The 26,444-nt window shown below is 41.8% G+C and overlaps 1 protein-coding gene across 1 annotated transcript; it reads right to left on the bottom strand.

The window, feature by feature from the left end:
- Positions 1-342: 342 nt before the first annotated feature.
- On the bottom strand, positions 343-26,311 carry POP1 (POP1 homolog, ribonuclease P/MRP subunit). Its single transcript, XM_081325344.1, has 16 exons — positions 26,213-26,311; positions 25,082-25,228; positions 23,782-23,853; positions 22,994-23,169; positions 22,253-22,501; positions 21,103-21,190; positions 20,469-20,656; positions 18,970-19,220; positions 18,781-18,874; positions 12,232-12,343; positions 11,605-11,721; positions 8,039-8,151; positions 6,200-6,391; positions 5,250-5,404; positions 3,682-4,017; positions 343-1,726 (listed from the first exon to the last, which is right to left on the bottom strand). Exons 2-16 carry the CDS (start codon positions 25,224-25,226, stop codon positions 1,072-1,074), a joined length of 2,943 nt encoding a protein of 980 aa, XP_081181470.1. The 5' UTR covers positions 25,227-25,228; positions 26,213-26,311; the 3' UTR covers positions 343-1,071.
- Between the last annotated feature and the right edge of the window lie 133 nt (positions 26,312-26,444).

The following is a 26,444-nucleotide window of genomic DNA, read 5'->3' as shown; positions in this document are numbered from 1 at the left end:
AATTCCCAACATCATAGAAAGGTTCATTTCATTCTTTTTGGCTGTTAAAATGTGACAGTGCCTCTACTATATATTTTCCATTATGGTTTGATTCAAATCTTCAAACACACATACATGTTATTGGTAATTCTTCTACATCTTAAACAAAACCTCAAATATTATTTAAGATCAGAATTCAACAACTTGAAATCATGTAAGGAATTCAACCATTTCTATACCAAGTAACAGAGCCATCCTTGGAAGGAGGACGAAAACTTCACAATTTATCTTCTTGTGAGAATTCAAATACAACACATACAGACACAGACACAGACACTGATCTTCTGTTGTAAGAATGTTTATTGCCTTTAAAACATTCTAATGCTGACTGGTGAATGGTACTGATCATTCCAGACAAAATAGTTTGCCTTTAAAGTCAAGTAATGCAATTTCACTTTCCAATCATGAAAAATGGCACAGTTTGAAAGAGAAGCCAAGTTATCTTCTCCTGAACATTGTGAAGACTTCTCCAGAATAGAAGATAACTACATAGGTAAGTATAATTTGTTCAGAACAGCTAAGGCTAAAATGGGTAGCCCAATCCTTCATGCAGTTAGCAGTCCATAACTTTATTAATTTTGGTTTCATTCAATGTTGTGTCAGATTCAGACAAATATGAAAAGTAATATTGTACCATCGTGCTATTTTCGGGTAGAACTCTTCTACATGGATTTCATAATCCAATCCCAGCTCTAGCAATATATTCAAAAGAATATTATTTAAAATGTCAATGCTAGCAGTTTCAGGCAATGGGGAGGTATCCCTTGTTTAAACATACAGTGAATGCCAGTTGCTTTTAAAGCAACTTTTAAACGCATGTATATATTTTCAGAAAATTTATATCCCCCTGAATAATGGAAATGGGTACTTGAATCAAACATGGACACGGGTTTTTAAAGCCTGTTTCATGTTACATATAAACAAAGGTGGCATTCATTTTTGGAAGGCTTGAGTCTAAATGAGGAAAACTTTGTATGTTTACTGCACGTTGTCTTTAGTACTCTTAAATATTATATTGAAGTTCAAGGCAGATTAAACTTCAACAGTAAGCCTAGCAAATCTGTACTGTAATGAAGCTGGATTTCTCAACAGTACAAGCCCCTTCTTGTCTGCCGGCTGATCAATCAACATTTGCAGCAAACCTGTCAGACTTACAAAGCCAAGAGCTTCACCACAGCCAGAGGCTAATGAGAAGTCCCCTTGAGTGACAAAGCCTAAGAGAACTCTGGAACAGTGAGATACAACATCTGGTAGAGGGTGAGGCCATAACCCCAAAACTAGATTTTCCTGTTTATCTGCTGTTCCATTCAAGGGTTTCAAGGCACTCTTTTCTGTTACCTTCCCATCATTTGCTTTCTTTCTTCTTTCCTTTCGTTTCAACAGCTTGCTTTTAAATTGGTCCTTGTGCTTAGGTTCCTGAGGGCCACAAAAGTGCTGGTCTCTGTCGAGCTGAAGCAAGTCATCCTTTGCTGGAATGCAAATCATTGTGTGCAATTCAGGATTACCTTTTCTGAGAAGGGACAAGCTCACCCACACTAGGGCCCTGGGATAATGTTGATTAATAGACAATAGGGTATCTTCAGCCAGTTCTTTCTCATTCAACTTAGAAGCATGATGCTGTCGGTACCGCCTTTTGCCAGATGTAGGATGACACCAAAATGATATTTGCCTTAATAATTTTCTGGTCCTGTTGAAAGGATATAATAGATTATATTTTTCTAGTTTAAGAAAAAATAAAATAAAACATTTAAGAACTTGGGAGAATATGGAAAGCTCTCAGTTCAGACTCTAACCAACTATGTTTTTGTAGAATAATTTATTCCATGTTTCCACCTTCTCACTTCATTGTATTTTTCTTCTTCATGTACTCTCATGTGCAGCATTTATATCCAAATATATTAAATTATGTAAAACCTATAGGGAGATGGAGTGGTACATAAACTGCACTTAAAAATAATAAAATGTAAAGTGTTTTTCTCTTTCTGGAAAACCTGGATGCTCCATAGGCCATTAACGCTTCTTTTGGCTATAAAATAATAAATAAAATAAGAGGATGAGCACTCAAGATAATTGAATTCATTGTATGAGATATTAATAAGAGTCATGGTGGCGCAGTGGTTAAAATGCAATATTGCAGGCTAACTCTGCCCACACATCTGAGTTCGATTCTGAACGACTCAAGCTTGACTCAGCCTTCCATCCTTCCGAGGTCGGTCAAATGAGGACCCAGATTGTTGAAGACAATATGCCGACTCTGTAAACTGCTCAGAGAGTGCTGTAAAGCAGTATATAAGTCTAAGTGCTAAAGATTGTTACAATATTACTTCCAAACTTTCTAGGCTTGCATATGTGTAGACTGTATTTACTTTGACTTCAGGGAAGAGAATTTGTTCAAAGTTTAAAATATTTCATTGATATTTTTTTTATCTTGCTGTGACCTATTGTTAACTAAATCAAGACTTATGAATTAATCTAATTTTCTGGGTTCACTCAACAAACCAGAACCAGGGGGAGTCGGTTCAAGTCCACCCTCAGGGACAGAAGCTCACTGGAAGATTTTGGCCCAATTACTCTTAGTCCAACTACCTCATAAGATGATTGCTGTGTGGAAAATGGAGGAAAGGATGCTAGGTACACCATCTTGAACTCTTAAAGGAGACATAAAATGTAACTACCACTTTATTATGATTGGTTGTACAGTCAGTCAGATTGGATTTGGCATTTTTATCCACCTATCGAGTCCTTCCCAAGGACCTAGGATAGGCAGATGTTCTGGTCTTATGGTGTTAAAGGTATCATTGCAGATTATTATTAATTACTATTATTCAACAGGTAAACATATAATCTGGTTTCACACAATATGCTGGGCAAAATATCATTAATTTCTAGATCAATGTGTAGAGTGAATCCTTTGGCATGCTGGGCCTTTCCTCCATCAACCTCAACTGCATCACTCTAAGGGGCTTGGGGGTGGCAAATGTGGGAAGGACAGAGTTCCATGTGACCTGCATGTTGCTTTCCTCTGTTCTGTACTAACATACATGGTAAATAATAAAATAATAGTATATGCTCTATGCACAAATGAAGTTCACATTTCTAAGTACGTGTTTGAATTTAGTAAAATGGATGGGTGCAAGTTTGGCATCTCAACCTTTAAAATATCTAAGCAGAGGCCTCCAACCTTATGGGTACCAGGGACTGGTTCCACAGAGAGACCAGAGGGGGCGTGGTTTTGTGTGCTTCCTGCATCCCGTGGATGGGGCTTTGCCTTTTTGCGCGGACCAGTTTCTGGCAGTGCCAGTCCACGGACCAGGGGTTGGGGACCCCAATCTAAAGAGTAGCAAAGAGTATGTAGTTCTTGCTATTGACATTCCATCCTAAGGTATTTCTTTATGTGCATAAGGAATGGCAGGGAAAAGATGCAGAAACTCAACAATTGTGCTATTCTGACAACATTTTACAACAGTTCCTTAACTCAGACAACTGAAGAAAAGTCAGTAAGCAGAAAGATCTACCTAGGCTAAAGTGAAAATTTTGTATCCTGAAGATGATGATTTGCTCTACATTTGCTCTGCATTGTAGGGATTCAATGCAGTTAATTACCCGAGAGTGATTGATACGGCACACATTTGTTTTACATACCTGAGAATACAGAAGGCCGGATTTGAAATGACTTCATCTGTTTTGCATGGATCTATTGCCTTTTCGTCATTTTCCATTTGCATGATTTGACAGGATGCATCTATTTGCTGGTCTGCTTTGCTTGTTGGAGCATCTACCATACTTGTTGTAGAGCTGGGACCACCAAGGACCTGTTCTTCAGATACACAGTCTTCCCTGTCCACAGCTGATATCTGCATAGTGTTCGTAGGGACTTTGTATCTAGTCTCCCAATCCTGTGCGAGTTTATCCCATGGACAGAGGAATGGAGCCAAGGTCCCGTGTTTAATATAATTGGCTCTTTTTGCAGGAGGTCGCCTATGATTAAAAAAAAACTTTCTATTTTGCAACAAAGCCCATAATACAATATGAAGTTATCTATTCCCACAAAAACATAAATATATTTTTAAAATTGTTTTCCTCTTCAGCTACATACTGAGCTGCAAGACACATGTTTGCATGTATAACAGACGATAAAAAAAATCTTTTATGTCCACGCAGATACCTGATAAAATCAGAAGCTTTAACACTGGACATTTTTCATCATATCCTAGTTATGTTATGAACAGCGAGATTTCATTTTCTCAACACTGAGCTGGCTTTCATATTAAGATACTTCCAAATATGCCAGAATGAATTCACTCCTTACTACTATGGCTCATTCTAAATCATCTCTGATCCCAACAGCTGCTGAATCTAGATGTTATGGCACACTAATGCGTGTGGCTCCATCATAAAAACACAGTGGAAACCTCTAAGTGGCTACTTTATACACTCACATAAATTCTGTAAATGTAAAAGGAATTATGTCCGCCCTCATGTGGTACCCAACAGACTACTTCTAAAAATCCCCAAATAGCTTCAAGAGTGGGGTTCCAAGCATTCCCAAACTAGGAAGAAATTGACTTGTAGCTACTTATTGCAAATGAGCACATTTTAGAGACTAATTTCCAAATAAATATGCTCATGATACCATCCATAATATGGCTGTCTACATTTATTTTATCTTTATGTTTATGTTTATGTTTATGTTTATGTTTATTGGACTTATATACCGCCCTTCTCCCGTAGGACTCAGGGTGGTTCACAAGGTATTTAAAATAACAATACAAATTACAAAAGTTAAGAACAATTAAAATAATTAAATTTAGTCCTTGAATAAAATAAAACCCCTGTTAAACTCCAATTAAAACCCTATTAAAATAAAATTAAAATTAAAATTCTCAGTCCTGGCCGGAAAGCTCAAAGAGCCAGGTCTTCAGGTCCTGGCAGAATGAACGAAGGTCAGGGGCAGTCCTGAGCTCTACGGGCAGCTGGTTCCAAAGGGCAGGCGCACCCACAGAGAAGGCCCTCCCTGTGGGAGCGCACAGGACGAAGGGAGCTTCAAATATCCCGGACCCAAGCCATTTAGGGCTCTTTATTTGGAAGGGGAAAAAGTATAAACATCATCATCACCATCATCCTTCTAGTGCACACAACAGGCTAATAAAATGCTACTGCATGTTGCAGGACCAGGTGTCTTGATCGTAACACCTCAGTGAGATGTTTACCTTTTAAACTTCTCAAGGAGATTCTCCTCTAGTTCTTTTGCAAACTGGCTTCCAGCAGGGCAGTCTGGATAATCATGAGGAACATGGGGTGTCCCCTTATACAGGGAGTGTTTCAAAGCTTCTTGTAAGCCACCGACTCTTGCACCTTGATATATCTACAAGGCAAGACAATGACATGGTCTCGGATGCTGGTAAGATAAAAATTATTCTCACTCAGTTTAATATGGAATCAACAAAATGCCTTCACTTTTGGTTTTCTTACCTATGTTCCATGGGTAAAGGTTAAAAAATGTGGTGAAAAAGTATGTTACTTTTTTCACATGTTCAGTTTACTTACATTCTTGAGTACAATTATTTACATTTAAAATACTCCATTTAAATTAAAAACAGTTATTCTAGATTTATATCTGTTGCTACTTTGGGGTTGCATTTTTGCACTTTTAGATTTTCTTCACGAAACTTACACTATAATATCTACTGTATATGCAAGCATGGGTTAGATAAAGAAATACAGAAGTTCTTTTATATCTTATGGGGAAAATCTCTATTGTTATTTACTAACATATTTGCAAATATGGATGCTCAGCTTGCCAATAAATGTTTGCATTGTGTATATGCTGTATATTATAAAAATAACTTTTGAATTAACTTACAATTTTATGAATGTAAAGAATTTTTACATTAACTTAAAGTTACCCTGTATTTTTCTGTGGAAAAAGGAGCACACCTGATTTAAGAAAATAAATACATGCATGCATGCATGTTAGACTGTTCTTCCCTTTGTTTCCACAATAAAATTGGAAAAGAAGTTACAGTCATATGTAAAAGTATATATGAACTTTCAATGGAAAATACAAGGCAAACTCTTCTTGGAGCACCAAGCATCGTGAGGTTACATAATACATAATTTATGTTAATTTCTCCTTATTTCACTTTGAAACATCACTTACAAAAGGCAGCCAGAAGGCCATGCCCCAACCTTTGGGCAGATAAATATCCCAGCCACTTCCCCATCCTAATCGATCAACTCCAAGCATTTTTCCAGGCTGTTGAACCAGAAGTATAGGAATCTTGGATTCTCGCAGACCCAAATCAAGGTGAGATCCTGGTACCAAAAGTTTACTTCTCAGATTATTCAAATCCTGGGAGGAAAAAGGAGGACAAAGTGCTGTGAAGTTTGGATTCAAAGATATTTCAAAAATAAATCAGAGCTTGTTAAGTGCACTGTATATTAGGCGTCCTCAACCCTGGGGCTGCGGACCGCTGTCAGGCCACAGGAACCAGGCCACCAAAGAGGCAGGCAAGTATGCAAAGCTTCATTTGCCTCTAGCCTCCATGAAAGTTCTTAAGAGATACTGAATATCACAGATATCCCTATAAGTTGCTGAAGTTAAAGCAAAGCTAATTTCAGAAGCTGGGGCACAAAGATAAAGCAGACATTCTGAATGTATTTTCTGGGAACCAGTACTGATTAGCAGCTATATTATATGAAAATAAAACACTCAGCAGGTTTTATTATAACATTAGTATGTGGGTAAAAAACAGGGCAGTCACAAATGCATTTGGATTGGCTGGAGCAGCCTTGCCCAACCTTCTTGTGATACATTGAGAACTGCAACTCCCAGAATTACCCAGTGTAGTTAGTACAGATAGCCCTTAATTTAAAACCTTTCATTTAATGACCATTCAAAGTTACAATGACACTGAAAGAAGTGACTTACGATCATTTGTCACGCTTACAACCATTGGAGGATCCCATGAAAATTCAAACTCTTGGTAACTGACTCATATTTATGACTGTTGCAGTATCCCAGGGGTCATGTGATCACCCTTGGCAACCTTCTGACAAGCAAAGTCAATGGGGAAGCCAGATTCATTTAACAAGTGTGTTACTAATTTAACAACTGCAGTGATTCACGTAACAACTGTGGCAAGAAAGGTGCTAAAATGGGGAAAAAATTCACTTAACTAATGTCTCATTTAACAACAGAAATATTGGGCTCAGTTGTGGTCATAAGTTGAGGACTACCTGCAAGAGGACTGAAAAATATAAGAGAGAAAGGGAACAAAACACTGCAAATATATGGTTGGAACGTAGTTGTCATCCCTGGCAGTCCTCCAGTGAACATAACTGTTCTTTGTAGTGTGCAACTTCCATGTTAACATATTACAAAACATAGATGGGGGAGAACATGAGATGTTGTAGCTGAGCAGGTATGAGTCTGGTTACCAGTATTATTTAGATGTCCTATATATATTATTTGAGTCCTCAGAGGCAAGACAGGAAGAATGTAATGCTTAAATCAGCAGAAGTATTTCTTGTTGATGGAGGTTAACCAACTGATTAGATGGGCGGAAAGGACATCATACTATAACTTAGTCAACACCCACAGAGACATGTAAAATGTAACAGAAACTTTTGATTTATAAGCATATTAATAGACATTGCAGGTCTCAAACAGTACTTAATGTTGTGGAAGATACAAAAGACCCACAGAAAGTGGGATAACATGCAAATTGAACAGAGCCATGTTACACATGAATGGCGTTATAACAACTTTTGTGTAGACTCAGATAAGGAGCTACAGAAACACAAGTTCACTCACCCAAGGAAAGCTTGCGGACTAGACAAGATTTTTACTGTATTTTTTTTAAATCTAAGTTCAATGATCTATTACAGCAAACCCACTAGACAGAAATGCAAATTACCTAGGAAAAAAATCAGCTTATAATTTTTTGCATAAACATGGAGATTTAGGAATGGGGATTGTTAATATAGTGAAAGCTACCTGTTCTGACATTTTATGGTCTGTGACGCTCTTACGGACATTGGAGTCCCAAAGAAAGCTCTGAGCACATTCTTCAGATACACCTTCTAACATCAGTTGTTTAACTTTATCTTCTAAAAGAAAAGAAAAAAAGAGAATCTTGTCATCATGGAAAGGCTACCATTATATTGTACAAGTAGAAAAGTATGCAAATTAGTAGCTAGGAGAAATAATTCTGATAATATATGTATCTCTAGTAGATTCTTCATTAATGATTCCTCATTAATTCCACAAAAACTTTACAAGTTGCTGTAGAACTGACATCTTAATTACAGTGCACTCTGAAGTTAGTATATATTCTACATAACACTTTTAATTGCAGCTATTAAAAAATGGGAATTTGTGACTTCAATTTTAGCTTTATCCAGTAAAAGTGCCCCTCTGACCTTCAGCATTTAAGATATGAAGACTATATGTATTCCTTCCTAATTACATAGCCAAATGTGTTGGCGAATACTCTGTCATTAAGTGAATTTTTAAACACTTCAACAGTCATCCTTGTTTTTCTAGTTGAAGTATCTCAGATGAGAGCTAAAAAAGCTTTTGTGCAAAAAGATAGAGAGTGAATGAAATGCCAGATGACTGGAGGACAGCAAATGTTGTCCCTATCTTAAAACATCTGAAAACCACATACCAATCAGTCTGACAGTATATCTCAGGAAATTCTAAGATAATAAAGGAATCAGTCAGCACATAGTTTTTAATAAAAATCTGCATGACTCATCAAAAACAAGTCTTGTTGCATTTATTTCACTTTTGGTTAGGTAAGTTCTTCAGTAAACTGCCAGGATGCTGTAATACCTTAATTTCAACAAATCATTTGACAAGATACTGCACAAAATTAGGATGCGCAAACTAATTAAATATGGGCTTGGATGCATGACAATTAAAGAGATACACAGAAGAGTCAGAAATTATGCTCAAGAAGAGCTCAGTGCAATACGGCTCTGAGTCAGGATCCTGTATTTTTATTAATTATTTTGGAGAGGAAGATGGACCAGATATAGAGGTGGCACAAAATAAAGTGGGATGGCTAGTATTCTAGAAAGAATAAATAAAATTTAAAATAATCTTGCTGATTGGAGAAAGACTGAAATACAGGTAGTCCTTGACTTACAACCGATCACTAATTATGAAGTTATGACCTACTTGAAAAGGGGGACTTGCAACCTGGATCTGAATATCAGATGGTTGGAATCTTAACCATGGTAATTTGACCACACTTCAGACACATGGCAACACAGCAACATTTACAGCTGTTTACATGCAACCATGTTTTACAACAGTTTTGCCAGAAACTGTCACTTTCATTTTTGGCCAAAACCATACCATAGCAAATCATGGGTTCATTTAACGAACATCATAAAGACACTCATAAAATGATTGTTACAACCAGTGCTTTTTTTGTAAAAGAAAAAGGTGCCGGAACTCACACGTCATACAACCTGCCTTGCCTACCCTACAAGGTTCCATCCAAAAAAGGTGCCGGAACTCCGTTCTGAGCGTTCTATGAGAAAAAAAGCCCTGGTTACAACTATAATCAGCAAGCCCCATTATGGTTGTAACCTGAGGACTACCTGTAATAGATGATAGAGCCAAATGCCAAGTCTTTTACTTAGGAAAGAGAAATTAAATACACAAGTCTGAATTGAGGATACTTGGCCTGATAATGTCGCTTGTGAAAAAGAATTTGCAAAAGTGGTTAATGAACGATGATTGAATAACAAAATAAATTTGCAAAAAGAGCAAATGCAAATTTAGGCCACAGTAATAGAAGTACAATTTCCAAATCTTGAAAGTGAAATTCATAATTTATTCGGCATTAGTTAGAACCCACCTCAAGTACTGTGTCCAGTTCTGGGCACCACATTTTAAAACAGATTCAGACAAACTGGAACAGATTCAAAGAATGGTAATTCAGATGATCTGGAGACTAGAAACTAAGTGATCTAAATCAGGGATCCCCAAAGTTCGGGCCATGGGCAGATACCGGGCTGCAGCATGTCAAAATCCGAGCCACACAAACAAGGGAAGCCCCATCTGTGGGGTGCAGGCAGCATGTGAAACCACGCCCACCCCCTGGTCTGCGGAAAAACCTCTCTCCACAGAACTGGTCCCTGGTGCCCAAAAGGTTGCGGGCCATTGCTCTAAATAAAAGATTGAAGGAACCAGGAATGAGAAAATTGAAGAGGGCTCTATTTGCATTTCTAATATCTAAAATGGTATAATGAAGATGCTAAGGTCTGTTGTCTATCATTTTACAGGGGGGAAAAATGGAATATTAGTTTAAGATCAACCAAACTGGACAACACAGGGCCTGCTGCAGCATTGCTGAGGTCTCAAATCACACAGCTAATATGTGGTAGCAAAAGGCAAGATTTCACTGATGCTTTTGTCCTGAACAATAAATGGGCAACCAAGCCACTCCAATTTATACCCTCAAACTTCCTTTCACCCAGGGATGAAAAGCACCATTAGAATTTGACCGTTTTGTTAGTCTGATTTGGGAGAATTTTTTAAAAGAGTAGAAATGGTAGTTGTTTGCCTTCCAGAGCATTCCACTCCTTTTCATATTTAAAACCCTGAAAACCCCTAAAACAGATGGAAAATATTCTGCCAATCTACCTGAATGGGGGAACAAACTGCAGGTTCCAAGTCTAAAAAGTTTGTAATGTAAGATGTAAGGAAACTGATTCAAGTAGAATGTTAGGGGAAAAAATCTCCGAACTATTAAGAGCAATTAAGAGCTGATGTAAAGCATTGCTGGAAAGTAGGGTAACGTCTTCATTGCATGACTTTTGACACAGCCTAGAGGAACATCGAGTTGGGATCCTCAGTTATTCCTGCACTGAGCAAAGGCCTGGACATGGTGGCCTTAATGGTTACTTCAGTCTTTATGATTGCACTGCAGATTTCACTGTATTATTGTCTTTGATTATCAATTACCTATAACAAGTAATGTAGCGATACCTTTAGGAAGACAGATGGCAAAATGCAAAAGGGTAAACAGATTGTTAAAATTGCACTGCTAAATAAACCATGAGCTACTGTGAGCAAATAAATGTTAAAAGGGAAATCATAGTCTTAAGAATCTAATTCCAAGCTGCAGCTTGCCATTATCAACCGATGATTATTTACTCCAATTATAGAAAAGAAAAAGTTTCTACAGTAAAGCAAGCAATATCTGCCAGGAACTCTTAAGACTTCTCTTAAAATATCTATTTCTGGAATAATTTAAGCAGATAGAAACAAAGAGTTATTATCTTGGGTGATGGCACCTGTTGGCCTCGCCAGGATTCGAACCTGGATCATCTGTATCATTTAACAGAGGCTTCCACTGAGCACAAGACCAGTTTGGTGCCACGCCCCTTCCTCACCACTCTGTTCTCTAGATAATGCTTTCGGGCCTGGACACATCTACTTGAATTCGAGGTCTTAAGATGTCCCATGGCAATTTTAAAAACACATAAACTTAACCTGATATGATACAGGTTATATTTTGTTACATTGTGGACACGATACGTAACCTTGGTATTTTGCTGGATTTGGCATGGATTTCGATCTCTTCTTTGGTAAATTCACTCGAGGGTCGCCAACGGTCAAGCCCAGTACAGTGCCGGATGGAATGTCTGAGGAAGCTAAACCTTAAAATATACAAAATAGATGAAAATTTAAAAATAAACATTTGTTAACTTTATATTACATAGATTGTACCTAGCAAAAGAGGAAGAACAGATAAGTAACTTTTTCCTTGCTGTGATATTGAAGACTTTTTCCAAAATTAAACCCAAAACAGTAATCCCAATTGGCTCATTCTGCCATTCGATTGTTTCAAAAGAGAGGCTCAATCCCAGCAATAGAGTGGCTTAAAGGGTGGAAGGCTTTTGATTCCAGGATCAGTTCATAATCTAGGAATCCTTCTGAATTCACAGTTCCTGCCTTAAATCACAGATGTAGCTAGGATGGCCTTTGCACAGCTTTATCTTGGGTCTCAGTTACAGATTTTTCTCAGTCATGCTCCTTGTCACTTACGTTTTAGCCATCTCATGTAGACTGCTATAATGCCCTCTACTACACAGAGCTATCCTAAAAATATTAGGAATCCACTAATGGCTTCACCTATAGAAAGATATAAGGAATATTATTAGACTTACCTTGCATCATTTCAAAGATAGTCTCTTGACGATGATGGAGAGATACCCAATTAGAACTTTTGCAGTTTTCTACCCACCAACTATTAATTTCAGGATCTGTAGGATCCAGGTCCTAGTGATCAGAGGAATAAACAGAGAATTTGTTGTTGTTAGTTGCGAAGTCATTTCCGACCCATCGCGACCCTATTGTTCTGTACCAGCCTGCTACCGGCCCTGCAGAAAAGGCAACCCCTTTATAAACGGCAAGAGGCTGGAATGACGTCTGCCAAATTTATTACTACAAAAAACAAACGACACGTACCAAGATACCGGAGCTTTGAAACACTATCTGAGCGGTTGCTTTCAGCAAACCAGCCCTCCCCAAACAACTCCTTTATAAAGAGTTCAGGGCGTGGCTTCTCTCTCCCTCCTTCCGAGAAGCCCCATTGCCTTCCTCTGCTTACTCCTACATGACTGCCTCCTGCGTCGGGCGTCCTTGAACAGGGCCAGCTGTGGGTCATCTTCATCCACACTGTCAGGCTCACACAGCTGGGTCTCCATGGTGACCAAGTGGGAGGGGCCTGCCTGAGGGCTATCATCAGCAAGGTCTTCAACACCCCCCTCCTCCCCCTCATCTGAGTCATCCGACCCAACTGCTGAACCCACAGGCTGACCCTGAATCACAACACTATCCCGCACCGCAGGGCCCTTCCCCTGGGTCTGCCGATCCGGATGCGGTCGAGATGGAAATTGTTCATGAAAAGCGGTCACCAACGCCGGGGCATGAACGGCGGTCACGTCTTCCCAGGTGAAGTCCTCTGGTCCGTAACCTTTCCATTCAATCAGGTACTGGAAACGACATTTCAGCCAACGGGAATCCCTGATGCTGGCGACCTCGTACTCGGGGGTGCTGCCTCCATCACGAGGTCCTGATGGGGGAGGTTCCGCTCGGCGGAGTGGACAGGCCGGTTGCTCGGGGACCAACAGAGACCGATGAAAGACTGGGTGCACGCGCAGGGAACGTGGCAGAGTTAAGCGATAGGCGACCGGATTGATGACAGCCTCGACTGGGAACGGTCCTAAATATCGGTGATCTAACTTTCTCACCGGCCGTGTTGACGGTAGGTTCCTGGTGGACAACCAGACCCGATCTCCCACCGATAGTGGAGGCGTATCCTGTCTTGACCGATCAGCAAACCTTTTGTAATCGGCCTTGGCCTTCTCTAACTGACGTCGCACCAATCGATGGATCGCCTGTAACTCTGCCATGAAGTCGTTTGCTGCCGGCTCCGGTGAGTCCACGGGAGAAAGGGGGAAAAACTGGGGGTGATATCCCACATTGGCCAAGAACGGTGTCATCTGTGTGGAGGTGTGCTGCGAATTGTTAAATGCAAACTCAGCTATGGCCAGATAGTCCACCCAATTGTTTTGCTGCAGATTGACGTAGCAGCGCAGATATTGTTCCAGGATACCGATGACCTTCTCGGTTCCCCCGTCAGTTTGAGGATGATGCGCGGACGAGAGGCAAATCTTGATATCCAACGCATGCATCAACTCCTGCCAGAAGCGGGCTGTAAACTGGGCCCCCCTATCAGAGACGACTCTATCAGGGAGGCCGTGCAGCCGAAAAAACCTGCTGAATGAACATACGACTAGTGGCGCGGGCTGACGGTAAGCCGCGACAGGGGATGAAGTGCGCCATCTTGGTCAGCATGTCCACCACCACATACACTGTCGTAAAACCAGAGGATGGGGGTAAATCCGTCAGAAAGTCCATGGACACAGCCCCCAGGGTCTTTTGGGTGTCGGCAAGGGCTGCAGTAATCCAGGCGGGGCCCCTGTCGCTGACTTGGCCTGCCTGCATGGGATGCAGGAAGTGACATAGGACTGGACGTCGTGTCGGGCCACCAGAAGGTACGGGAGACCAGGTTCAGGGTCTTGAACAGGCCAAAATGCCCCGCCGCCGGGTTATCGTGACACTGGCTGAGGATGAGTCCCCTGAGTGGCCCTCCCGGAAAGTAGAGCCGGTCACAATAATACAAGAGTCCATCCGTGACCGTCCAAGGAGAATCTGGCCCCACCTCCTCCTTCCGCTGAGCCACCCACACCTCCTGCTGCTGTGCCTCCCAGATCTGAGCCCGTATATCAACCGGCTCCCGCACCGCAGCAAAAGACTCGACGGGGATCACTGTCCTGGGCAGAAGCTTGTCTTCCGCTCGGGAATATTCGGGCTTCCTGGACAGAGCATCTGCTCTTTGATTGTGCCCGCTAGGTATGTACCGAACCCGGAAGTCAAACCTCGCAAAGAAAAGAGACCACCGGATCTGGCGTTGGTTCAAATTCCGAGCGGTCTGCAGGCTTTCCAAATTCTTATGGTCCGTCCGGACCTCGATTTGATGCCGCGCTCCCTCCAGATGATGCCTCCAGGCCTCGAACGCCGCTTTGATGACCAGCAGCTCCTTCTCCCAGATTGTATAATTGCGCTCCGAAGGGTTCAGTTTTCGCGAATGGTACGCGCAAGGGAAGAGGGTACCGCTGGGCGTCGTTGCCTGGAGTAACACTGCCCCAATGGCAATGTCGGAGGCGTCCGCCTCCACAACAAACGGCCGTTGCGGGTCAGGATGCTTCAAGATGGGCTCCTTCATGAAGGCTTCCTTCAAAGTCTGGAAAGCCTGTTGTTCTGGAGCGTTCCACTGGAACCGAGTCTTCTTCTGCAGGAGCCGGGTGAGGGGGGCTGTCAAGGCAGCAAACCCAGGGATGAAAGTTCGGTAATAGTTGGCAAATCCAAGAAGTCGCTGAACATCCTTCACGCGACGCGGGGGTTGCCAACTCTGCAAAGACTCAACCTCACTCGGCTCCATGGCGATGCCCTCAGGAGAAATGCGGTGACCCAGGAAATCGATGGTCACCCGGTAGAACTGGCACTTCTCCAACTTGGCAAACAGCCGATGTTCTCGGAGTCGCTGCAGGACCTGATGGAGATGCTGATGGTGCACCTCACGCGACGGGGAGTAGATCAGGATGTCATCCAAGTAGATCACGACAAACTGATCCAACAAATCCCGGAAAATGTCATTCATGAAATGCTGAAACACGGCGGGGGCGTTGGTCAGGCCAAACAGCATCACCGTGTACTCAAAATGTCCATAGCGAGTACCAAACGCCGTCTTCCACTCATCACCCGGCCGAACCCTGACGAGGTTGTAAGCTCCACGCAGATCCAGTTTCGTGAAGATCTTAGCCTCCCGGAGTCGGTCCAAGAGTTCGGGGATGAGGGGCAGCAGGTTAACGGTTGCGCACCGTGATGGCGTTGAGTTTCCTATAATTGCAGCAAAGCCGCAATTCGCCCGACTTCTTTTTGACGAAGAGCACGGGTGCAGACACTGGCGAGGAGGGCCGGATGAAACCGCGGGCCAAATTCTTCTCCAGAAAGTCCCGCAATGCAGCCAACTCGGGGTCCGACATGGAGTACAAACGCCCCACTGGGAGAGGCGCATCAGGGACTAAATCAATGGGGCAGTCATAGGGCCTGTGCGGGGGTAATTGATCCACCTCTGTCTCGCTGAACACATCAGCAAAGTCGGACAGTTCAGGAGGCAAGGAAACCCCTGGGGAACCCTCCACCTGGCCGGCACAGATATGGCGGGAGTGGTCCACACACTGCAAGCTTGGGAAGGTGACCAAGTTCTGTGACCAATAGATCTGTGGGTCATGCGCCCGGAGCCACGCGAGTCCCAGGACCACGGGGAAATGCAGATCTGAGGTGATACAGAACTGGATGGCCTCCACATGGGAACTGATGGCCATACATAATGGTTGCGTGGCGGCCGTAATAGGCCCAGACAGGAGCACTCGACCATCGATAGTCTCCACTAACATGGGCGGATCCACCGGGCACTGGGGAACAGCCCATTTGGCCACAAATGCTGAGTCCATAAAATTTGTGGTGGCCCCAGAGTCAATTAGGGCATGGACTGGAATCCCCTCTGGCTTGCCAGGAAGGATCAGACGTGCCTCCAAAATCAAATGCCGTGGAGGTCCACAGGCAGCATCGGAAAGACGTCGCTCAGTGTTGTTGTGGGACGCCTGATCTATCACACTGTCTAGATCGGGCTCGGGGCGTTTCCCGACAGAAAAGTAGGGGACTTTCTCGGGGCAGGCTCAGTCACTGATGCCCGCTGTCGCTTCTTTGGGCAAAAAGCAGCCAAATGTCCAGGGTCCCCACAGTAAAAACACAACCCCCCCGATCGTCGTCTGTTCATTTCAGTCGATAGACAAGACCTGGCGGCACCCAGCTCCATTGGCTCCTCCCTTTGAACTGGGGGCTCACGCACAACAGGGGCTGCAGGGGTCTGTGGGGTGGCACGGCGACTCCTTCGCTGCTGCAACCGAGCATCGATCCGCAGGCAGAGATGGATCAGCCCATTCAGGTCTGAGGGAATATCCACACGGGCCAGCTCATCCAACATCTCCTCCGACAATCCATCCTGGAAGGCATCCACAAGCGCAGCCTCATTCCAGGCGGAATCCTGGCTAAGCAGCCGAAAATCACTGATATAGCCCTGCCTCAGAGCTTTCAGGCGTCGAGTAGCAGTCTGCATCTTTATAGGGTCCTCATACATCAGACGTATATGATCACAAAACCCCACAAAGTTGTCCAACAATGGGCTAGGTTGAGCCAGCAGAGGCGTGCCCCAACGAGCTGCATCACCTGAAAGAAGGCTTAACACAAACCCCACCTTATCCCGGTCAGTGGGGAAATCAGCTGCTCTCACGCTGATAAAGAGCTGGCATTGTCCCAGGAAAGCAGGAAACAGTTCTGGAGTGCCTGTAAATTTATCCGGCATTGCAACTTGGCATTTTCTCCTGGGTGGGGGTGATGGTGAGGGTGCAGCATGAACCTGAGCTTGCAGTTGAGCCACCTGAGCTGCCAGCAAAGTGAGTTGCTGGGTGAGCTGGGCATTCTCAGCACGTAGCTGCTCCATAATATTAGTAAGGGGTGGGTGGCTGAAAGCAAACTGTTCTGTACCAGCTTGCTACCGGCCCTGCAGAAAAGGCAACCCCTTTATAAACGGCAAGAGGCTGGAATGACGTCTGCCAAATTTATTACTACAAAAAACAAACATGACACGTACCAAGATACTGGAGCTTTGAAACACTATCTGAGCGGTTGCTTTCAGCAAACCAGCCCTCCCCAAACAAGTCCTTTATAAAGAGTTCAGGGCGTGGCTTCTCTCTCCCTCCTTCCGAGAAGCCCCATTGCCTTCCTCTGCTTACTCCTACTTGACTGCCTCCTGCGTCGGGCGTCCTTGAACAGGGCCAGCTGTGGGTCATCTTCATCCACACTGTCAGGCTCACACAGCTGGGTCTCCATGGTGACCAAGTGGGAGGGGCCTGCCTGAGGGCTATCATCAGCAAGGTCTTCAACACCCCCCTCCTCCCCCTCATCTGAGTCATCCGACCCAACTGCCGAACCCACAGGCTGACCCTGAATCACAACACCTATGGACAAAGTTCCTCCAGGCCTTCCTGTCCTCTACCATCTTCTGGAGTCCATTGAAGCTCACGCCTACTGCTTCAGTGACTCCATCCAGCCACCTCATTCTCTGTCGTTCCGTTCTTCTATTGCCCTCAACCTTTCCCAGCATTAGGCTCTTCTCCAGTGAGTCCTTCTTTCTCATTAGGTGGTTAAAGCATTTGAGTTTTAGCTTCAGGATCTGGCCTTCTAAAGAGCAGTCAGGGTTGATCTCCTCTAGGACTGACCGGTTTGATCGCCTTGCAGTCCAAGGGACTCGCAGGAGTCTTCTCCAGCACCATAGTTCATAGGCCTCAATTCTTTGGCACTCAGCCTTTTTTATGGTCCAACTTTCACTGCCATACATTGTAACTGGGAAGACCATAGCCTTGACTATACGCACTTTTGTTGACAGGGTGATGTCTCTGCTTTTTAGTGTGCTGTCTAGATTTGTCATTGCTTTCCTCCCCAGGAGCGTCTTTTAATTTCAAACAGAGAATATAATCAGCTAATAAAGTTAGCTCCTCTCTCTGATACAGAGAGCGAGGAAAAATATGAGAACGTGAGCAAAAGTATTGGTTTAACCATACGGCATTACAAAACCCATGGGCTTCCATGCTCTTGATAAGGAAAGCAACAGATATTCACTTTTTGTGTTATCAAAAATTATGTAATACTGAAAAAAGTTCTTTAAATCTGAAACTCGGGTTTTAAACAGAAATGCTAGCAGCTAGAGCACATTTCCTCAATCCTAGCAGCTTGATGGTGTGTAGGCTTCAAATCCTAGAGTTCCCCAGCCAGCAATTCCCCAGTTAGGGAATTTTGGGAGTTGAAGTCATTTTCAAGCTGCCAAGGTCAACATTATCCTATATTCCTTAAAAAGCCAATAGTATGATAGATAATTTGAAATAAGCTCGAGCTCCTTATACAATTTGTGAAGGTGTATGTTTCTGTAATTCAACAATTATAACTAGGAATATGCAGTGCTGACTATCGTAACCGAATATTATCTTGAACACGAAAAGAAAAAATACTGAAATTACGGATTTACTTACTGTATGAACAAATGCAACTTTGAGTGCCTCTGTAAGGACGCAGTGTGAGAGGGGACCTATCAAACGATATCGTAGAATCTCCATTGTCAAGTCACTGAAAGAGGTAAGAAATCTATGTACCTATTCAGGCAGTTTAAATAGCTTAAATTTGCAAACAGTCAAGAAAAGTTAGCCATGTTCTATATCTACCTTATGGTAATTCCAGTAGCTTGTGATGACCAGCAATATGGTTGGTGTGGATCTCTGGTTCCATCGCCAATAATCTTTTTCACTGGGACAACTGTTTCTCCTGATTTATCCTTCCTTTTTCGTTTGTGGCCAACACGTTCAGGAATGTTCATTTTGTCTTCCTCTTGTGAAAATGGAACCACAAGTTCAGGTTCACATATCTCCACAGGCTCAGAACACTGGAAGACTGATTTTAATTCAGCAAGGATACCCTACAGAGAATTAGGGGGAAAGGTCTTATAAATCTGAGAACCATCTTTAATGTATCTCTGCCAGGATAACAGTATTGTCCTATGAATTGGAAGGAATGGAATGGTTGAAAGTGAAGACCTATAGTACATAAGGACTTCATTCTCAGAATCCTTATTTAGCCTACCAACACTGCTCCAAACTAAGCCATGTTTCCAAAAGGCATTAGTTGGTACTTGACAATAAAACACCTTTTTAAAAACCTGCGGCGGAACTGCACCAGAAGGAAAAGTGGCTTTGCATTAGTTTTTCTGCCTGATTATTTTAGAAGAGACTATAAACCAGGAAGGGAATATTTGCTCTGTAGCTAGAAGACTATGATTATTTTTCAGCTGTGCCATGTTTTTCTGGACTTAGTCTTCATATTTATCCCTGAAAGAACAACACGTTTTGGTATGCAATTATCTATTATACATAGTTATACATGAATATCACATACTTCAGGCTCCAAGCGCATACCACTTTTTGAATCCTACTTCCTTATCAGGGAATCTAGTAATTGCAGAATTAATCCATCCTTTTAAGATATGGAATCAAGGGGGCCCCAACACAGACAAATGTCATATTTGTCTTTGTATTTCTGAGACAACGAACTCCTTTGAGTGACCTCCAAAAACGCCTATCAGCAGCAGCATGAAGCCTTGTTCAGCTATTTGTAATGATATGTATCCAAATGACTTCTAAAAGGTCTTTTGATAGGATTCCCTCAGGAACATCCAAGCTAATCAAGGATGGGCAGTCAGCCAATAGGTGAAATGTAGGACTACCTACCCTCTTGGGTTTTTTTAACCAATCAAAAGAGCTATTAGTGGGCTGGATCCTCAATACCCTGACCTGGTGTAAGGCAACTTCCAGTGAAACTATCCAAATGGCAGAGTAGAGAGTGAAAGTGTTCCCTTCACAATATATGTATATAACATTTTCTGCATTGGTTGCTAAGATTCTCTTTTAAGTCTGGAAGTTGAGTCATGGCAAACGGACTTTTTGGTTTGAAATGTTTCACTCCTTGTCTAAATGGCTCCTTCATGACACAACTTCCAGACAACTCTACCTGGATGACTAAAAATTTTCATCAACATTATCCTCTGAGGAAAAACAATAATAATAATCTGAATCAGTCTTCCACTCAGAGGAAGGGCTAACGACAAATTGAATGAACCAACCCAAAGCATTTATAACATTCATAATATTTCACCCAAGAATAACGGTACCTGCTTAAAAGCTGGGTGTGTCCATACCCACAGTTGCCTGTTTTCAGAAGTCTCACCAGACCCATGTCTGGGTTTCCAAAGGAAAGTAACTGGACCAAGCGTATCCAGAGGATACCGATCCTTTCGGTATAACACAAGGGAACCTTGACGCTTTCCAGATAGGCAAGAAATAGCTGCAAATGTTGGTCCTGACAAAGGAGACATCAAGCACGCTTCAAAATAAGCTTCTAAGTACTGCAAACTGTGTCTATCTAGATTCAAATGATTATCCCAAACTATCCCTTGAAAGTTCAAATGCAGGGTAAAGGAGGGCCAAGGGAGAAAAGGAATACAACATGTGGGATTGTTTTTTACCCATCCACCCATCATAAATATATTTTTAAATAGACTCCATTTCTGTTCAAATTATTTTTGAAGAGAGGAAGGAGTCATGGGGAATGGGAAATAAAGTGCTTAAGAGGTTTTTTTCTTCTTCTAAAGTTACCGTATATTGGAATAAGGATAAATGCCAGAATACAAAGGGCTATAGAAAATACGCTGAGCTCTTCCCTAGGAACAATATTCAGAAAATAGGCTGCTAAATTCTTGTAGATATCCTTTATGATAAGTTATTAATAGTTTGAAGAAACATTACCTGTATCTACATTACACATTCGAGCAAGGGCTGTTAAAAGTGTCTCCTCTTTTCCAATCAACTCCAGACAACAATAGTACGATAAATCCTAATATAAAAGAAAACTACAGAATTTCACTTGATAAAAAATAAAATTTGGCTTGCTAGAGAAGCATAAGAAAACTAGATCGTTTACAAAAATCATACTTTTCCAGTTTAATTTACAACTCTAAGAATAAAGAAAAACAAAACAAATCACCCTAAGAAAAGCAGTGATACGTACATATCCCAGAGAAAAAACAGCTGCTAATTCTCAGTAGCTTTCAGCAGAGAATGTTTTAACTGGCTACAGAAAACATACAATGGAAGGGAATGAATTGCATTTCGAGGTGAGACATCCCAATAAAATTATTCCAGTCTCCTACTGCAAGCACTCAAGTCTATTTCCTTTATTAATTTATTATTGATCAATCTGAAGAAATACAGTTTAATGTCCTTATCAGGAAACTGGACTGGTGAGATTCAGAGGAAATGATTAAGTCTGAAGAATTGTTGCAAATAAACATCAACCTATTTTACAACATTCTGCTTTTTAATACAGGTACTTATGTCTGTAATTGAGCCCAGAATTATAGTCATATGTCATGCCATTCGTTAAGACTTTACATTTTTTTTTACAGTCTTTGTTAAGCAAATCACCATGGTCATGAAGCAAACCCATTGTCTGGAATGGACATTTTTTTGCCGGAAACCAGAAGTAAATGTTGGTTTCCAGCAAAAGAACATCATAAATTGTGTTCATGTGACCGCAGGATCCTGCAAACAGTCATAAATGCAGGCTGATTACAGAGTGTCCAAAATATCACATGATTGCAGGTGGGGAGAAGACGCTGTCGTAACTTTGAATCCAGACTGTAATTTGAGTCCATTTTAATTTAAATGTGACCAGCTGTAACCTGAGGATTACCTGTATTGAGAACTCTATAGCCAATATGACTGAAGACCTGAAAAAACAGCACTACATAGAATTTCTCAGATACAGACCAGCCTAGTTCAGGTTTTTTTTGTGCCCAGCACGTACAGCTGAACATGGCAAAGAAAGAACCCATGGAATGCAATTTTCTGCAAGAGCAAATTGATTGGCTAACTAAGAAGGATACACTCCTAGTACCTGAAGGAGGCAATGTTCTGTCATGGCTCTGTAGCAGGCTCTATAACTCTTCATTGTGGGCTTGTCTCCTAAGCAGTATCCCCATTTCTTCACCATGTGAAAGCGCTTGGCATGCCAGATATGTGTTTCCAGCCAAATGTTTTTCTTCTGCCTGCGATTGAACTCCAGCACTAAGTTTATATGACGGCGCCTGGCTTTGCGGCACTTGCTCTTTGGAAGCGCTTTTTTCTGATGTTCAGGTTTCTCTGCCTGTGTTGTTGAAGCAAGGAATAATAGCATTCACTGCACTGTTTATTAAATTCAGATAGCCTGTGAATTGTGATCAGGGAAGGAAAGGGAAGAAGCCATAATGACCCCAAAATCAAAAAGGGTTCGAATCACCAGCAAAAAATAAAGGGTGGGAGATTGGGGGGGGGATATCTGAATATTCCACAGAGGCTGCCTTGACACTTTATTGTGATTAAATTTTGATTAAATTTTTTTAAAAAAGAAATCCCACATTTTCTTCTAGACACAAACTTTGCAAACCTGGGTGACTCTATATATCAACTTCCAGAATTCTAAACATGGCCATGTTGGCTGGAGAATGTTAAAGATTGAAGGATATCTAGATCAGTGCTTATAACACTTGGCAGCTTTAAGCTATGTGGACTTCAATTCCCTAGTCATCTAGTGTGCAAAAATTACCTAGCGTGCAAGGTATTATGAAAGCTAAAATAGGTAAAAAAGAAAAAAACTCACTTCTATTCTGGCAAGTTCACGGAGACGTCGTGGCAAACGTTTAATATTATGACTCATAGCTCGCCTCCTCATATGTCTAGGCAAGGACTGAAACACCAAAGTATTGGACGATTTCTGTTTAACAGCCTTCAACATAGCCTTAATTTCAGCAGCTCGAGCTTGCACAAAAGGAGACACTGGAAAAGGATATTTTGCTTTAAAAAGAAGTTTGACAAAGAGACAGTATTCTGTATTCTGAAGCAGATTTCCCCAAGAAAAAAGATTCTCTGACCTGTTTTTATTTCTGTTTTTGCCCATTTACAATTTAGCAACATTGATTTAAGCAGCTGCTAATTCAATGCTAATGTCTGCTTATGTTTTGGGAAAGCAATTGCTATTTGCGTAATCTAAGAATCAGCTTGCTGAAGAATATAGAGTCCAGCAAACTACGCTTGATTAAAACTAGAAACAAAACTTCCAGTATTTTTCTTGTGGCCATCCTAAGGATGAGCTCAAGGTTTGCTCTGGATAATTTTACAGTTCAACACAAAGGAAGGTCTATAGATAAAATACAGCAGGGGAGTGGAGACAAACTGCATAGCAAAGTCTAAGATCAGATCAGATTAGAAGTGGCTGTTCTTGCCTACTTTATAGCATTTAAATCAGGGGTGTCAAACTCACAACGTCACATGACGTGTCATGACGTATCAGGACTTTTTTTTCCTGTGCCGGCAATAGGTGGGCACGGTTTTGGCATGACGCATCCGGCCTGCAGTTTCACAGATGGATGGCTATTGTTGGATACTCACCTGTAATGCATTTTGGCATTTCATGAGAAAGTTTTTGACAGAAGCCCTGTTGTGACGTTTCAAAATGCAACTCTGTTGATAAATCAGGGGAAAGTTTTATATTATAAAATAAGGTGTGTACATAAAAATTTAGCAGCAAATGTCTATATGATAAATTAAGTATAAAAAAATACATTCTGTCATTTTCTAAAAAAGTCTGAGATGATTTATACTTCGTCATGTTGCCACACTACGGAATATATTTGTATGGTAGTACCCTTTACAAGTAAGTTATGTTTATCAGCACCGATCAAACAGATTTTGTAAAACATTATTTATATCAAGAATAACTATAAGACCCAGCTTATGGTATAGTATGAGGTGGCTGGATGGAGTCACTGAAGCAGTAGGCGTGAGCCTAAATGGACTCCAGAAGATGGTAGAGGACAGAAAGGCCTGGAGGAATGTTGTCCATGGGGTCGCAATGGGTTGGACACGACTTTGCAACTAACAACAATATGGTTTGGAATTATAGTTAAGATACCAGTCTAGAAACTGGGAAACCATGAATTCTAGTTCTACTTTAGGCCCAGAGTCATCTGGAGGACCTTGGACCAGTCACTTTCTCTAGCCTTCAGGCAATGGCAAACCACTGCTGAAAAACTTTGTCAAGAAAACTGCAGGGACTTGCTGAAGAGTCGAGGGAGGGAAAGGGGAAGGAAATCTGACCTTGACTGATCTAAAAAGCTATGCAGTGATGGATTGAATAAGTACTTGGATGGGAGACCCCTAAAGTGTTCCAGTAGACTGAAAAAATATCCTGGAAGGAGACAGTAGCAAACCTCTAGAAATCATGAGATCCTGAGTTTTAGTCCTCCCTTAGACTCAGAAGCTGGCTGGGTGACTTTGGGCCAGTAACTCTTTTTCAGCTCTGCCCAACTCATACCGGTAGGATTTTTGTTGTGGGAAACAGGCAGGAGCAATATGTATGCTACTCTGAATTGTACAAAATAAAGGTGGAATATAAATAAAATCAAACTAATCAATCAATAAACTACCAGGAAATGTATATAAACTTGGGAAAAACATTGTTTGTTCTTACAGCTTTAAAAATAATTTGAAAGTGGGAAGAATGTTAAGTGGCAACGCCTCAGTCTTCATGTTCTACCTGTGATTCCAAGACTATAAGACAGTGAATTTGAACAAGCAATAATAATAATAATTCTCAATGACCACTAACAGACCTCTTGACAAATTTCTTAAAGTTATTTTAAGAAGTTGAACATTATTCAAAGATGTAGCGACTCAATCTAATAAATACCTTGCTTCTTCAGCTGAGGAGTTCTTTCACCTACATTCCAAAAATACGCTTCATTGTGACTTGGCCCAGCGTCAAAGGGATAGGTCACACTAGCAGGTTGATTTTTCATTTTCTTGCCCCTTCTTTTTTGTTTTGCATTTGACATTTCTGCAGCAGAAAATGCCGCATAATAAAAGCCTTTATCTTCAGTGGTTCAAAAAACACAATAGAAGTTATAACACACATGCAGTATTTTAAAGCTGCTCATTATTTACATTTTTTCAACATTCTTTACTAAAAGAGCAACTTTAAAAAAATTATAGAATTAACAGTAACAACCTATTCCCAAAATTGAATGGCACCATAACACTAATGTACAAACATCATAAAATTCATTAACCCAAACTATAAAGTGCACACACTGCTTCCTTTTCACATCTCTGGAAGCAGTCAGAAACATTTATACAAAAATATAAAATTAAAAAATGAGTTGTAGTGAATGATAACTCTTGCAGTCACATGCACTGAACAATCTTTTGCATTTACATGCATTACCCTCAAGCTGCAGGGAAATATGTCAGCATCTGTCTTGATGCTGCTGCACAAATACTGTAAAAAGGTGCTGCTAAACCTTTTGCTGCTTTGGTACAGGAATAGTATAGTACTAATGCTAACAAAGAAGCAACAAGGGAAAGGATTTTGCTAATCACCAGACTGGTGCTGAAAAACGGGGACCATAGCACCCTTTCACTAACATTTAAATTTCTGCAGCCTCACTGGGTACCCAACAGAAAGAACATCAGCAGGATTCTAATGAAGGTATTTCCTACCACCCAAAAATCATCAATCCGGAAGAAAATGGACTCGCCCCAAAGAACATTATTGCACTGGATAATCAATCACACAACTGAAATTGGGCATCAATTCATGAACGTAGGCAAGCACTCAAAAGCACTGCTGCACCCACTTCTCCCGTCCTCACTCTCACAAAGACAGCTTCTTTACAGGGCAGTTCACAGAGAAAGGGCAATGCGCCTCTCCAGACACACAGTGTTTTTCGGTTGCGGACATTCATAAGCAACCAAAGCCTCCATTCCCTTCCTTCGAAGCGCCCTACCGTTTTGCTCATTCAGGAGCCAAAGAGTCACTCACCTACCGCGCCCTCGTCGCACGAGGCTTCCAGCTCGGACGGAAGAAGGCGGGGCGCTTCTCCCCTGGAATCCGCTTCTCTCCTTCCACCAATTGCGTGGTACCCGCTTCTCCGAAAAGGAGCCGCCTTCGAGACCAGCTCCTGCAACGCCTCCTATCTTGAAGACCACATGCCCCAGAATTCTTCGCGGCACCTATGGTGGGCGGGAAAGGCCCTAAATATGGCTCTTGGGAA

This window comes from Vipera berus, assembly GCF_964194415.1.
Source record: "Vipera berus genome assembly, chromosome: 3".
Lineage (NCBI taxonomy): Eukaryota > Metazoa > Chordata > Lepidosauria > Squamata > Viperidae > Vipera > Vipera berus.
Note: the sequence above shows the minus strand (reverse complement) of the source record. Positions and strands in the feature narration are given on the sequence as shown.

Excerpts from the sequence above, each read along its gene's own strand:
- POP1 (XM_081325344.1), bottom strand. The coding sequence starts at position 25,226 with ATGTCAAATGCAAAACAAAAAAGAAGGGGCAAGAAAATGAAAAATCAA. Across the intron at positions 12,344-18,780 it reads AAGTTGCATTTGTTCATACA|GACCTGGATCCTACAGATCC; the intron begins GTAAGTAAATCC and ends TCTGATCACTAG. Across the intron at positions 8,152-11,604 it reads AAATCCAGCAAAATACCAAG|AAGATAAAGTTAAACAACTG; the intron begins GTTACGTATCGT and ends CTTTTCTTTTAG.